We start from the raw sequence: 15,201 nt of genomic DNA, 5'->3' as shown, positions 1-15,201 counted from the left end.
CACAAGCACTGACCCAGGAGTGACAATGACAGGAGGTGAGGGAGGCTGGGTGTTCAGCTTAAGCAGCTACTTTCCATCACTCCACTGGAAAGAATCAGCCAATGTAGATCCTGTGGAAGTCGTTGGCACCAAAGGCAGCATTGCACTTGGGGCACTTGCGCTGCCGGGTGTCGTAGCGCGTTTTCACGCACTCAAAGCAGAAGACGTGGAAGCACTTGGTGAGCACAGCGTCCTTCTTGCGCATGTTGCAGCACGGGCAGGTCAGACGGGCCTGCAGGACAAGGACAAAATGTTCCAGTGAGGGCCCCCTGCACTGCCACAGGTTTGTTGCAAGATAACTAAGAGGAAGGTCTTTCCATTCCTCTGAAGGAGGAGGTGCTTTCATCAATGCTTGAGTACAGGCAAGAGGTGTTAAATACTGAAAAATGACTACACAGCCTTCTGACTGAAGTGAAGTTTAAGAGGGAGCTTTGATAGAGACAGCTACTCACCTTGTAATCCTTTATTTCTTCCATCAGTATCTCATCACAGTTGGGAACCATGTCAGGCTTCTTAGTGGTTTCCAGCTTCCTGCGCAACCTAGAAATATCTTCCTGCATAAAAACAAGAGACAAAAAAAGATGAGCAGTGTATTCTCCCTCACAGCTTCTTCAGGGATGAATGAAAACCATCACTTTCCCAACAGTACACCTGGCTAAGAGTCACCACACCTTTCATCCCCAATAGTCCAACAGGCTTACTATAGATTACATTATCATCTGGTGTCACATGGATTGTCAGTTACCAGTGGACAAAAACTGAAGAGCCAAGACCTGATGAAGCTGAAATCAAAGTTGAAACTCACTCCAAGCTCAATATACAAGGAGTCAGACACCGAAGCAGACAGATACTGAAGGACTGCGCATGAGGTACCTACCTCAGCTCTTTTGAAGTTGAACATTTCTTTCTCTCTAGTTACTCTGTTTTCCACAATCTCATCCTGGAAGTCATGTAACTTCTTTTGAGCCAGCTCTAGCTGGGCTTTCAGATCATCTGCGAGCTGGGCAGCATCCATGGCCTGAAAAAAAACCAAAAAAATCAGGATAAGAGTAACAAACAGAAAAGGGGCTCCAGTGATTCCTAGTTCCCCTGCCTGACAATCCAAGACTGCTCAGAGAATACTCCTGGGGCTGCTGGAGATCTATTTTTTCAATTCCCTTGTGGTATTTCTACATGGAGTAAATGGAATTACTGAATTGCTTCCTAAACAACAAAATACCTTATTATTAAGAAGTTCTAACCATTTAGCTTCAACATTCCTAGAGCCAACCCATCACACTGCAACGTATGTCAATTAGAAAAACACTAATGACCACACAATTCTCTTCTTGTTAATCTATTTCCAGCCTTGTACCTTCTACATTTTTGCTACTAAAGGAATTGCAAAATGTTTGTTTTATAATCCTTCTCTCTCTCCACCAGTTTTCCTATCATTTTCTGCTTGTCCCTATACCAATGAATTTATTATCCAAGTTCCCTCAATACCACAGATTGTGATACTAAGCTCAAGTAATCATGCTGAATTCCTCCCCATCTTCCTCTTTACAGTGGTATTTCTGCTTTTCTTTGTTTGTTTTAATGTCATTCCTGCATTTCTACTAGATTTAACAACAAAGCAACATTAACCATGAGACTTAGTCTTACTTTACTCACAACAGATCTACTTTATAGATCTTAGGTATTTGTTAAAGGTTGTACGATTTCCCAGCTATATTTTTCCTTTTACTTATGCCATCTTTCCTAAAAAAAGATTTGACCTCAATTAACTTCATCTATCTGCTGCCTCTTTCATGACAGGTTTCCTTTTACAGGCACCTTCAGCTCCCTCACCAGACTTCCACAGGAAAACATGAGTCTACAATACTTTAATCAGAACTCTCTTCAGGACTCCTCAGCCTTCTGGTAGACTAGACCAAATCCAGGGGGTACCAGGTTCCATAGTATCAGTGAGAACTAGGAGCCTCCTATGCTCCCACAAGACACCTCCATATTACAATCCAAGAGGACACCAAGCCATCACTCACCTTGCGTTTGTTCATTTCCAGGGCCTGTGTTCGGAGACCTAGTTCTTTCTCGCCTGTTCCAATGCTGCTCTGCAGCAAGTGTTCCTTCTCCTCCAGCTTACGTACAACCTGCAGCTGGGCATCCACCTTGGAAAGGGAGAGAGGGGATATGGAAGAACTGAATTGCATATTCTACACGTCTTCAGAGCTGTCATTAAAGCTGCATGCTAACAGTATCCCTGCCTCCCCATCAACAAGGAGAATCTCTTCAGCTTGCTGTCTGCTCCCTGAACAAGCACATGAGCAGCCCCAGAGCTGTATCTCAACAGAACACTTTAAAACCTAGCAGTCAAAAACTTGCAACAAAGATGTCTTATTTTTTGGAAGGTGGCTTAGAGAATTGCTGCCAGGCAGTCAGTAGTTCCATCCTGGTTCCAGGGATGGCAGAATATATATGTAGAAATGACAAGGAAATTACTTCTGACTTCCCTTCTCCCTCCTGCTCTCTGTATCAATGGACCTGTGGGACATTTTATGCTCCTACATCAGTCTCTGTTTCATACCAAGACCTCTGAAGTCCGACACAGCATACTGAGGTTGAGTAGAGGAACATTCCCTCCTGCAATGATTTTGGCAAGGATAATAGTTAATTCTCTTCACAGCAGCTCATCTGGTGCTGCATTTTGGATTTAGGATACTGTTTCAGCTATTGAGGAACAGGACCTATACAGCATTGAGACCTTCTGTCTCGTGCTGCCCACCATCAAGTAGGCTGAGGGTACAGAAAAAGCTTTGTTGGGACACAGCTGGGACAGCTGACCCCAGCTGACCAAAGGGATATTCCACACCACATGACACTGTGCTCAGAAAGCTGATGGAAAGAAGGTGGGGATGTTCAGGGTTAGGGCATTTTTCTTCCCAAGTAACAATGACATGTGATGGAGCCCTGCTTTCCAGGAGATGGCTGAACACCTGTCTGCCATAGCATATAGTGGATTCCTCACTTTGCTTTGCTTGTGCACACAGCTTTCATTTAACTATTGGACTGTCTTCATCTCAACCCATCAGTTTTCTCACTTCGCCCTTCTGACTCTCTCCTCCATCCCACTGTGGGGGAGCAAGCACACAGCTGCAGAGAGCTTAGCTGCCTTCAGCATTAACCCATAACACCTTCACCTTCCCCCAGCAGTTCTGTTGTCCTCTCTCCTCTCACATTACCTGTGTCTTCAGTGTCAAAACTTGGTCTGCGAGCTCCTCCTTCTCCTCTTTCAGCAGCTTGTGGATCTGGTTAGACTTGATGCGTTCTGACATCAGCTTGAAGTTGGCATCATCCTTCTCCCGCAGCTGCTGCATCAGGCGGATGTTCTGCTCCTGCATGTCTTCAAAGGCTTGGCCTGTGACATCCATTTCTGACAGCAGAGCCTCCTCCTCCTGCAAAGGAATCACAGACTCTGGTAAAACTGTCTCCTGTACTCCCTACAAAAATCCTGAACTTTTTTTAGTCAGAGTCACCAAATCTAGGACAGATGAAGATGGCTCAGTATCTGGTAACAGTATCTTCCCTGTCACAAGAAAGAAGTGTTCTCTAGAAGTCTCCACTACAGAGGAGATGCCCTGAATTACAAGGTGTAGGAAAGAGAAGGTTATCTCCATGAGCACTCACTGACTCTCACAGCTCAGTGGCTCGTGTGATCATGACCACTAAATCAGCTGTGGCAGTCACTACAGGGCAGAAACCAACTACTAACTTCAGGCAGGTAGATGGACAACTCTCACATGCACTAGACAAAGAATTCTACACGTGGACAACCCAACAGCTTCCAACCAGCAGAATACCAACCCCCTTAACTCATTTAGGCCACTTAAGTGACAAGATAGAATGGTTCTGTACTATAAGAATCTGAATTCTAAAGAAGTACATGTCAAGTCACTGGCTTGTCTCACTCCTACTGAGGTGGTTCTGCTCCCTTATTAGATCAAGCCCTTTCTTGTGGAAGCAGGTACACCACCATCCCATGCACATGTATTAATTATATGAACTGTGCAGATAATACTTATAAAAGAAATGGCAACCTCTTCCCCAAAAGGCTGGTCCAGCCATTTCTCCTCTGAGCTCTCCACCAACAACTAAATATTCTCCACCACCCATGCCATCAGCTTTGTGACATGCTGGTATTTCAGGGTTTTTTTTAAGTATTGGATTTTTTTGGCTGGCCAAGTTTTTTTCTGTGTTGATAAAGAAGGACAGAATTCACTTCTCTGTCACATACAGAGACAGAACCTCCTTCTCTCAGGTAATCTTCCTGACTGTAAACAGAAGGCAGTATCTTCCCCAGGTCTTCTAGCCAAGTCAGAACTCATGGGAAACTTCTCACCTGCTTAGCCATGGCTAGTTTCTTCTGTAAATACTCAATTTGTTCCTCCACTGCTCGGATCTTGCGGAGGGCATCCTCATCAGCCATCTTTTTACTCTCCTTTTTCTCCTTGTCTTCTAGTTCTTTCACCCTCTGCCTTAGTTCTTCCAGCTACAGCAAGGACAAAGCAGAAGTGACATTAAACATGAGAATGTGGCCTGAACATTTTTAAGACCCTGTTTTCTCCATAATTCTGAGAAACATTGGAGAAACTGCTTTCCAAGCATGAGAAAAGAAAACCCATCCCATCTTGACATAACACGGTATTACTGACAGACAGACCTTTAAGATGAGCTGTAAGCCCAAGATCTTGATTTCAAAAGCATTAAAAAAAAATCTCATAGCATCTTTTATCACAGTAGGAACATAGTCACTTGCAGTTGTATATGTAAGGGTGTGTGGATGGAGAGCATCTGCTCCTTTAAGAGCATCTAGTCAAGGAGTATTTTAAATGCAAAAAGGGACAATAAGAAAAGCAGGAAGCCATAGAGAAAACATGCAGAGACTCAAACCTGACAGACAAATTATATGGGAGGCAGTGATGAGAACCAAACCTGGTGAGTCACACTCATTGATAACAGCATGTGAGAATGCCAGAAACAAGATATACAGAGACACAGAGCTGACAGAACAAACATGGACACAGAGACAGGAAACAAATCTCCCCAGTCACAGCAGCTAATAGGCTACCAAGAAGCTACAGACAGCACTTCCAGGAAGATCAGCCTGGACTTTGCAACTGACAAGACTGTAAACCAGGAGTGGATCCTATATTGGGAAGGCTGTGGCAATCGATACAGCTGTACCAACCCAGGAAGGATGTGCAGGGGAAGGGAGAGGAAGGACAAACAAACTTGGATTAGACAGAGAAGGGCATAAAAGGAGCCAGTCACATGTAAAATGAGAGCAGTGAGAACACACTTGTCTGGCTCAGCCCTGCACACTATCAGCAAAGCCTGTCCTACCTTATCTTCTTATCAAATATTTTCCTATCTCTGTGTAATGCAACTCTCTATCTCACGTGTATGTGTGTCAAATGGAGTAAGGGCTAGCTACAGGTAAGACCTGTATGGTGGGGAGGGCCCAGGATCCCAGTGGGAGCAGACAGAGGGGCCATGCTGGTACTTGAGGGATCTGCAACTGCGTGTGAACCTAGAGACTGTTGTGTGTGTCTGCACTAGTGACATTCTATCTCTACCAGCTGAAGAGGAGGAAGGGGCTCATCTGTCAGTTTGTTTTATGAGTCCTGTAAGTAGGTTCTGCTGAAGGAAGCACCCTCTTTGTGGCAGTCTGACTGGCCATGTCAGTGTATGTCTGTAGGACGTGTTAAGTTTCTCTACTGGTAGAATCTGCAACTGATAAAGCAAGAGCCATGTCCCTCAGCCAGGGCAAAGGGATCATCCCCACCCAGAGGATGATATCTCAAAATCCCCCTGTTCATCTCCAGATGTCTCTTATAAGTGACAAAGAAGAAAAGAGGAACAATCTACAGTTTTGAAGACAAAAACAACAGAGTTCAGGTGCAAAGTATTGGAAAAAATGTTCTAAGCAACATGCTACAGAGAAAAAGGGAAGACAAATTAAACTTACCTCAGCTTTTGCCTTCTTCTCAGCTGCCATCAGCTGCACTTTGTCCCTCTGCTCTTTGGGAGCAGAGCGGTACATATCTAGCAAAAGCTTCATCTCCTTCTGGCTTTCCTGGGCCTTCCTGGAGACAGGGAGATAGACAACTGTGAGAACACAGCAAGAAAACTCTGCTGTTACATTTGCAGCATGGGAGTCAGAGCAATATTCTCTCAGTCTCCCACGTTATGCATATGGAGTCATCCTTGGCTCATCTTATCTTGATAACACAAAACAGCTACGGAATACAGGGTGGAATCTGCAAAGCAAGGGGCTCAGGCACACTGGCTGAAAAAACAGGAAAAGAGGGATAGGGAAGAAACACGTACCCTAACAGTAAGCAACAAGCTTCCCGTCTCTGCTTTGGTAATTATCAAAGACAGGGAAGACAACTAGCCTTTTATTAATAAACTGCTGCTGTAAAGCTTTACACAATTGTTATGACAGATTACTTGAAAAAGATTACTTGACCCACACCCTGAAGTATCGCGTTTGGTACTTCATGCTTTAGACTGTCATAGAATAAATGTTACTAATTTGTTCAAATCACAATCAGATTTGGAGGGTGCCAGAAAACTCTGACTTCAGTGAGGCTAATCTCATAAGAGCAAGATACAAGTCATCTAACACAAACACCCCAGTTTGGGCACTACTCAAGCAGGAAAGGAAGGGACAACAACTCTTACTTGAGCTCAGCCTTCAGCTGCTTGATTGCTTCAGCCTCCTTCTTTCTCCCATCTTCATGTTTCCCTTTCTCTTTCTCTTTGGACTCTCTCTCCTTCTCAGATTCCTTCTGCTTCTGCTTTTCCCGCTCTCGTTCCTTTTCCTTCTCTTTCTCTCGCTCTCTCTCTCTCTCTTTTTCCTTTTCTCGTTCCCTCTCCCTCTCCCGCCTCTCTCGCTCCCGTTCCTCTTCATCTCGCCTGGCCTTCATTTCATTAACATCTTCAGCAGCAGCCTTGGGGACCGATGCTTGGGCAGAAGCATCATCAGGTTCCTGTTTGATCTCTGGAGGTTCCTCCTTTGTGTCTTCAGTGCTGGATTGGGCCTGTAAGAGAGTACTACCACTGCGAGAGCGGATCTGTTGTGGAGTAGTGAATGAAAAGACACAGAAGAAAGCAAACTATTAAGATCTCATCCAGAAATCCACTTTATCTCCCTTCCCTAGCCTTAGCAGATCCATGCTTGCATGCCCCCTCCTTTACTTGCTACAACTTCTCATGGAGCAGTACAGAGCTACAAAGGAAAACTACTCCCTAAGTAAGTGGAAGCAGAAGGGTGTAAAGCTCCATCATAAATTGCAATGGATCCCCCATGTCAAAACACAGGCTGATATTGCAGGCATTTCCTGTTCTCTTAAGCACTGTCTGCTCTTTTCAGGTGTTTCCTGCTTCAATACCTTGCTCAAGTCAGACTGGGCCTCTCTCAGTTTGCGTTTGTATCTTAGCACCTCTCCCTTCAGCTGGTGGTTGTGATTCTGGAGGCTGCTGATGAGATGACGCATCTCCCGATTAATTGGGCCTACAAAGACAGAAACACAACTGTAACAAACCACGCTTTTTCCAGCCCTGCATGAGGACTTCCATGGAGAATGAGGACAAGCTAAGTGCCAACGATAAAGAACCAAAGTAAGATTATCATTCTGCCACACAATGGAGCCATACAACACATTTACAGAAAAAAGTTATGCTGCAGTCATAACATCCTTGCAAATTCCCAGTCCTGATTTCCCCTTAACATTACTGTGTTACTATGTTCCTAAGCAAAATGTGTCATGCTACAAAAAATCTCAATGACTTAAATGCTATTTTAGAAATAACTTCTTTATTTCCTCTGATGAAATTTGGAAATTACTGGTTTCTTATATAGGAAAGTTACTAGTATCCTATATAACACAAAATATTTCATCATAAAACAAATTATCATAGAAACAGAATCATTGAATGGTTAAGGTTGGAAGGGACCTTAAAGATCACCAGGTTCCAACCTCCCTGCTATGAGCAGGGACACCTCCCACTAGATCAGGCTGCACAAAGCCTCATCCAACAAGGCCTTAAACATGTATGTATTTTGCAACATCTAAACAGGAGTCAGAAATATTAAACTCGTCTCCCATAAACATGTGAAGAGCTTTGTTTTTGAGACAGAGACCTGAAAGAACAAATATTTAACAGTAGCAGACAAAGAATCAAGCCAGGTGTTTTACTGCAATGCAGTCTCTAATGGGCATTTGTTTTCTAGTATGGCAGAAAAACTCCATACCTGCTTGTTCATTGGCAGCCAGTGTCTGTTCAAACTCTATCCTCAACATCTCATATTCTTTGCGGACTTGTGCCAGAGTGTCCTCCAGCTGAATCACCTCCGTGCGCAGCTTCTTGTGAAGGCTGACCTCATCCCTCTGCGGAATAAGAAGGGGACAGAACTTAGTGCCTGGAGTATCTCACCTCATCAACATGGGGCACCAGAACCAAGACATTTCCTGAGCATTCCCAGAGCCACCCAGACTCAGCCATGATGGTGAATGGGATGACAATGTTCCCTAGTCTGACAGAGCAGAGGTGTTACCTCAATGAGTTCCACCTGGCGCTGGTGTGTGGTGCGGGTGCCGTGAAGCAGAGTGCGGGCCTCGTCAAGATGTGCCTTCAGCTGGAGGCTCTCATTGTACAAAACAGAAAACTGGGACTGCATACAGCGATATTCTGGGGTTTCCTTCACAGCCTCTTCCACTGCTCGCCGCAACTCAACCTAGTCAGGATAAGGAAAATGTCATAGAAAAAAAAATTATCTCCTCGTTGATGGTATCGACTTTCAAAGGTAAGAGAACAGTGAATAAAGCTGCCACATGCAAAGACAAAAGTAGAACTTTTATAGCGTTGCTGTGAAGTAGATGCAAGTGATAATGCTTTGCTACCAATTTAAAAAGTCTGTGCTTTCTCTGTATGCACTAGACTGTTTTTCTTGCACAGTTTTTGTTTCTCTGGTTCTGCAATAGATTCTATGAAAGAGCCTGAAAAACCTGAAACATTTTTTTAATGGATTTCCTGTAAAACTATAATCACCTAAATAAAAAAAATGAACACAGAAAAGTATGACAGAAAACTAGAGACAATACATGTGCAAGCAGGCATTACATTAGCTATCTACCAGTAAGATGTAATGACTGAAAGGAAGGGAAATGAGAGAAAGCAGGAATTTGGATTCTGAATTTTCCTTACAAAAGGAAGTCAACAAATGAGTGTGACTGCCAGCAGTGAAACAGACTCATATACACACATATACAGCATAACACTAATTAAGAGAAAAACAAAGCTGAAAGGTGTTTCTCTCAAAACAAACTCACTTATCATGTGGATAAACAGAATTTAGAGGTGCTTTGAGACAGTTTATGGACTCTCATCTCTGAAACAAGTTATCAGCTCAGACATTTCTTATAATAGAATAACAGATCTATTGATCACTAAGATAAAATTTAGATTATTCTCTGTAACATATAGTTATCTATTACAGAGACACAGCTTTTTGTGTTGCCACCTTTAAGACAGAAGAAGCTTATACTGTTTCCTCTCTATCCATTCTACCACATGGGAAAAATTAAGTTCATCGACTCTTTCCAGTGCTTAGCTCGCCTACACAAGCTCCCAGTAAAGAGGTGAAATTATTTAGACATCGTTACAATGTACTGAATACATCAGAACGGAAAACAGGAGGCAAGAAAGCATTGCAATTTCCATTGATAACCACACGGTGCCAGCAGTACACTGAACTTAAGTCAAACAAACTTGCTACATTGTACCTTGTACAAAATATAACCCAGCTAAAGGGCAAGTACAGGACAGAACAGTATGAGGTTTTCTGGAGACACATTACAGTAAGACATAGGGCAACCAACCACACAAACACCCTCAAATAGGTACAAGTGTCTCACCTTGAGTTTTTCATTCTGTGTTGTTACTTCCTCAAGATCCTGGCGTAGTTCCTCCAACTCATGGAGGCGATTCCCAGCAAGCTCTTTATTCTCTTCCAGTTCTGCATTCATCTCCTCAAACTGTTGGCAATAAACTTTTAGTAAATCCAAGGGACCTTAAAGATCAAGTAGTTCCAACCTGCCTGCCACGGGCAGAGATACCTCCCACTAAACCCCATCCAACTCAACTCTGAATATTTCCAGGGAGATGTTAATGTATCTACTGAGAGTAGGTACTGTTAAGGTATCTCCTGTTAACCCATCTCCTGAAGGTACTAATTAAGTAACTTTATACAGTAACAGCAACTACACACTTAACAGATAACATTACCAAGTGAGACAGAGTCTACTTCCATTGGGTCTGTTGTCATAAGTAGGAAACTTGTACACAGGCAAAATGGCTTGCCCAGAGTCACCCAGATTTGTGGCAACAGAGGTATCTAAATTCTATTCCAATATATGGCCCTATACACAAGCTCTCCTTGACTTTATTCTTCCCCCTGCCCACACCTAAGCCACTGACATTACCTTGCGGGCATTAATGGTGATGGTGCCCCCATAGAGGCTGCTCCCAGCTCCATAAACCTTGTAGCCTTTGGAATTCACCTGCAAAAAAGGTAACAGATTGCATCAATACACCATTAAATGTGAGACTGCTCATATTGGTGGCAAACTCAAGACTGAAGAGGATACCGTACAGATTTTCACTTCTCACAGCAATGTAGAGTAAGAAGATTTCACACATCTTAAAACTACACCCATTTCTCTGGCTTCTCCTGGCAAAGAGGTTGGTGCTTACTCGTTCCAGAACATCCGCTAAGTGCCGGTTGAGCCTCTGCTCCCTTTTCCGTATCTTGTCAATATCCCACTGAAGATCATCAATCATGGTCTCCAGAACAGACACCCGAGATTCTGCTGTCTCCACTCTCTCTTGCAACTTGGAGAACTGCAATCAAAATAATGTTTCAGCCAACACCATATTGAACACCATCAACATTTTCTGAGGCTGCTTAGTATTATTTTTTCTCTTATTCACCATGCCCTGGATTCATACGCTTTCCACCCCTCTCTTGCTGTGGTGACAGACTACTCAGTAAATTTTACACTGGCTGAATTCCCCCGTAGTAATGAAGATAAGACAAAGCTCAAATGGGAGAAAAAGCAAGAAGCTGCCAGTATCTGGCAGAGTACAGAGGCAGCCACCTCCGTGTATTCAAAGGCTTAAAAAAAAAACAACACACCAAAAAAACCCCACTTTTCCAATCCATGTGTTCATCTACTCTACAGAACACTGAAATGCTTGGTGGTCTAACCCTGAGGAAGGCCAGTGTTGACACACTAATTAAAGGAACTGAAACCTCTTGACACACACTGCCAACAACATTAATCCCTCAGTGACTGGGATCATCTTGAGATTCCTGTCATTACACTTTTGTACATGATCCAGAGAAACAAAAGAATTTGAAATGAGAGGGATGCCACCTTAAGTGTCTCAGATGTTTAACCTCTAACCATAAACTTAGGACCACTTTACCATTTCCTCTGCTGTTTTATTTTAAAATTAAATCCATTGAACTCCCTGGTTTGGTCATACTCTTTCATTCAGTGATCTAACAAGCAAATAAACCCAAATTACACAGAAAATTTATGTACAGTTCTCTACAACAATACCCCTTTCCATAACCTTTGTTCAGAAGGCAACCTTCAAACCATGACGCTTTCGCTCTTCTCCTACTCCAAGGCAATAATCTGCTTTCCAAACTATGGTAACTACAAACTATTCTAGGCAGGATCCCAAATAAAGTTTTTCTCTCTCTTTTTTATACCTCCTGAGACATGATTCGGTGCTTCTCCTGAAGAACATCAGCCAGTTCCTGTAGCCGTCCATTTTCATGTGAGAGGTAGGTATTAAGCTCTAGAACTGCTTCTTCCATCAGTGAAATATCTGCAAGATGCACAAATAAAAGGAAAATGACGGAAATCGAGGAAGACTGTTTTTAATTCTTGAACAGCAAGGACAGAAAAAAGAAAACAGAAAAGGAAATATCTGGGTTTAAGTTCTGCTTCCTACATCTCTCCAGCGGGTGATTCCTCAGGGTCTGATCTCCAGGTTAAGACACAGCTTTGACTTTCATCCCCTAAGCAAAATGTCCTGCAGTTTAATGGACTACACACGTCTGGCTGTCAGTTACCATCTGCTAAAGCCAGAGACCATTCCAGTTGTGTCAGTACCAGCAACACCGAAGATGCCTTTGTAGCCCAGTGACATCCTAATGTAGACCAAATTCAGGTGTAACTGCTACAACAGGTGGCCTGAGCTAAGACACCAGGTAACAACTACAGCAACTGAGTACAGGCTCAGATTGCACTCATGCCAGTACTACCAGGGAGTTTAAGATTGCCAACTAAGGACAGTAATGCTTTGCTACACTCTCCAGATCTCCTTGATCAGAGCAAGCAGAACACTCTGGAAAGAAGACAAACCAAGGATGAGTTGATATTCCTCTTAAATTTTCACTTAGAAGTTAAAAATTCTACCCCAAACTGGTTCCATTTTTCAGAAAGCCATATCAGTGTAAATTGAATCTGCTACATCAGTTTTCAGAAGCTAGTCTGGCTTTCTTCTGCACAATTCTTCTTTATGCTCAAAACTGAAAGCTACACTAGGCATACCACACATGATGGCTACCATTTTGCTCAAAACTCAGTGGAAACTGAAGAGTTGGTTATTCCTGTAACTTTACTAGACTGCAAGCAAGAAAGAGTCCAACATCAGTTTGCAATGCTGACTTCCCTTCTTCACTAGTAAGCATGAAGCCTTCCATGCAGTGGTGGAGGACAGTTGATTGATAAGGTTCAACTGTAATCTTTTAACTTCTCAGGCCCACAAACAAACTGCAGGCAAAAACAAGCCTCTCCTTAGCCCAACACACTGTGGAGAGTTCTCAGCTATCACTGAACATGGTTACAATCCAGGCTCTGGAGGGTAGATAAGGATTCCTGAGGGTTAGCCAGGGATCAGCCACCTTAGTCATACCTCCACTGTTCAGCTTGTGGGACAGCATATCCACTTTCTCCTGCAGCTTGTCATACATTGTCACAATCTGGGCAACAGCCCGGCGGGAGGACTCCACACGCTCCTGTAGCTGAGATTCTATCTCCTCACTAGTGCTGCTGGCTAGAGTGGCTAGGAAGGAGAATGCTGGCTCCGGCCCCTCACCTGAGGACACAAAGTATAAAAACTTAAACATGCTCTGGCAGGCAACAATACTGCAAGTCTTCACAATTAGAGAGCCTCCATCACCCTTTAGGAAAGGACATCAACATTGTCCTCAGCTGAAATCTATCTTTTCCACTCTCCCCAGCCAGGTGCCTCACCTCGTTCCCTCTCATCTTTGCGCTCCTGGTTACTGTCTGAGTCTGGTTCAGGTTCTGGTACCACCAGTGCTTTTCTTTCAGACAGAAGGTCTCCAACACCTTGGTCCAGATCGAAGCGCTTCAGGATGATGCGGATATTTTCATCAAACTGCATGAAGACAAAACAAAGAGCGGATCACGTGGCGAAAAGGAGCGCAGTGAAACAGGAGAAGGGAGCAGAGAAGCAGAAGGTGACCAACCTGATTCCAGTATCTGTTGATGATCAGCAGGGAGGCATCATCCGTGGCCTGCCGGCGCTCCAGCTTCTCGATGTGCTCCCTCAGCTCGTCCTCGATGGCCTGGCGCTGGTCCAGCATCTCCGCCAGCTTCCGGTTCTTGGTCTGCAGGGTCCGGATGTCCAGCTCCTCCTGTGCAGGAGCACAAGTCAGGGCACACATGCCACACCAGCCAAGTGACTGGGCTCATAGAGAAGGCACAGAGAGGTGTTTAGGTTTCCAGATTTAAAAGAGCCAGGGGTTTAGGGGTGGTGAGCAAGACGTACCGTTGAAGAAACGCCACCAAGCTTAATGGTCTCCACGGTGGTCCCCGAGTCTTCAACCCCTGCCTTCTTCTCTGGAGGTGCAGAAGGGCCAGGCTCTCCAGCTGCTCGTTTATTCCCAATTCCAGACATGGTGGCCAAATCAGACAGATCCCTGCCTTCTCTGCGTTATTCCTGAATACTGAAGAGCACCATTAAAAAAAAACTCCCGGCAAATACACACCCACACAATCACCTCAGCTAAGGGGCTTTAACACACAAATTCAGTAGGATAACAAGATGTCCAAGACAGTACAGATCATATCACTCAAAAGGCTTTAGAAAACACTGGGCCAACATTAAGTCTTAGAGGACACCAGTAGGATGAGCACTACAAACAGTGACAGGGAAAAAATCCCCTTCTCTGTAAGGTTGAAACAGAAGCACTTGTACCTTGTCACCCTCTTGGAAAAAAAATCTTCGTGCAGGTTCAGTCTCTGCTTTTTAACTCTCCTCCTGCAATAACAAAAATTATGTTGGTTAGACTTTACCTACTGCCTTTCAGATACTGTGTCCACAAACATAACATTTCTTCCACTGCTGCCACATTTCACAGCCCTGGCTCCCCCCTCCCCTCTCCTCACATACCGTACACCAGGACATGTCCCACTAAGTTTTCATGACCAGAGACCCTACCTTGCCTTAAGGAGTTCAATCTTACCCTCAGTCACAGCTACTGAATTCTCCTATCCCCAAACAGATCACACTGACTTGTCAAGGACTGACTGTCCCCCCCTACCAGAGACTCAGATTCATCTTAATCCGCCTCCTACAATTAAAACCCTATTAACAGAAACAAAAATACACCCTAACCTGCAACTCCCCACACCTACCACTGGCCAAAAGTGCTCTACCCTGACCTCCACCAATCACCTGCAGAGAGCAAACTTCCCCAGCTCCAATATTCAGCCACTCATCTACAGCCACACGCTCACTATCCCTGTGTTTCAGCCCTTTCACACACCTGTGGCATCTCTAGTCAAGAAACCTCAGACAGCTCACCACTCAGCTTCCTACACACACCAGCTGTTCTCTACACTTTTATTGTTTATATAACCCACAGCCCTCCGGAGCCCCCCCAGCCTCTGTCACAGCCACGCAATCAAACCCTGAAGCCTCTGCATAAAGCTCTACCAGAGACCACTCCCCACGAAGAGCAAGAAACCTGCAAACTCCCCAGCCACAGGCAGGGACCGGCTCCCCTGC

General features: G+C 44.2%; 1 protein-coding gene across 1 annotated transcript; it reads right to left on the bottom strand.

Annotated features, from left to right (window-relative positions):
- Positions 1 to 14,102, bottom strand: RNF20 (ring finger protein 20, E3 ubiquitin protein ligase). Its single transcript, XM_009994854.1, has 19 exons — positions 13,960 to 14,102; positions 13,658 to 13,825; positions 13,419 to 13,566; positions 13,078 to 13,260; positions 11,867 to 11,985; positions 10,840 to 10,986; positions 10,569 to 10,646; positions 10,002 to 10,121; positions 8,642 to 8,821; positions 8,339 to 8,474; positions 7,476 to 7,597; positions 6,766 to 7,157; positions 6,047 to 6,164; positions 4,418 to 4,567; positions 3,261 to 3,473; positions 2,064 to 2,189; positions 917 to 1,057; positions 492 to 593; positions 1 to 271 (listed from the first exon to the last, which is right to left on the bottom strand). Exons 1-19 carry the CDS (start codon positions 14,086 to 14,088, stop codon positions 95 to 97), a joined length of 2,949 nt encoding a protein of 982 aa, XP_009993156.1. The 5' UTR covers positions 14,089 to 14,102; the 3' UTR covers positions 1 to 94.
- Between the last annotated feature and the right edge of the window lie 1,099 nt (positions 14,103 to 15,201).

The sequence above is a fragment of the Chaetura pelagica genome, unplaced genomic scaffold (assembly GCF_000747805.2).
Source record: "Chaetura pelagica isolate M959 unplaced genomic scaffold, ChaPel_1.0 scaffold340, whole genome shotgun sequence".
Taxonomy (NCBI): Eukaryota; Metazoa; Chordata; class Aves; order Apodiformes; family Apodidae; genus Chaetura; species Chaetura pelagica.
Note: the sequence above shows the minus strand (reverse complement) of the source record. Positions and strands in the feature narration are given on the sequence as shown.

What these genes read in the sequence shown, in the direction of transcription:
- RNF20 (XM_009994854.1), bottom strand. Translation starts at nt 14,088, where the DNA reads ATGTCTGGAATTGGGAATAAACGAGCAGCTGGAGAGCCTGGCCCTTCT. An exon ending in TCACCATTAATGCCCGCAAG is followed by an intron (nt 10,122 to 10,568) that starts GTAATGTCAGTG and finishes TATTGCCAACAG; the next exon opens with TTTGAGGAGATGAATGCAGA. An exon ending in TTTTGACACTGAAGACACAG is followed by an intron (nt 2,190 to 3,260) that starts GTAATGTGAGAG and finishes TCCCTTTCCAAG; the next exon opens with GTGGATGCCCAGCTGCAGGT.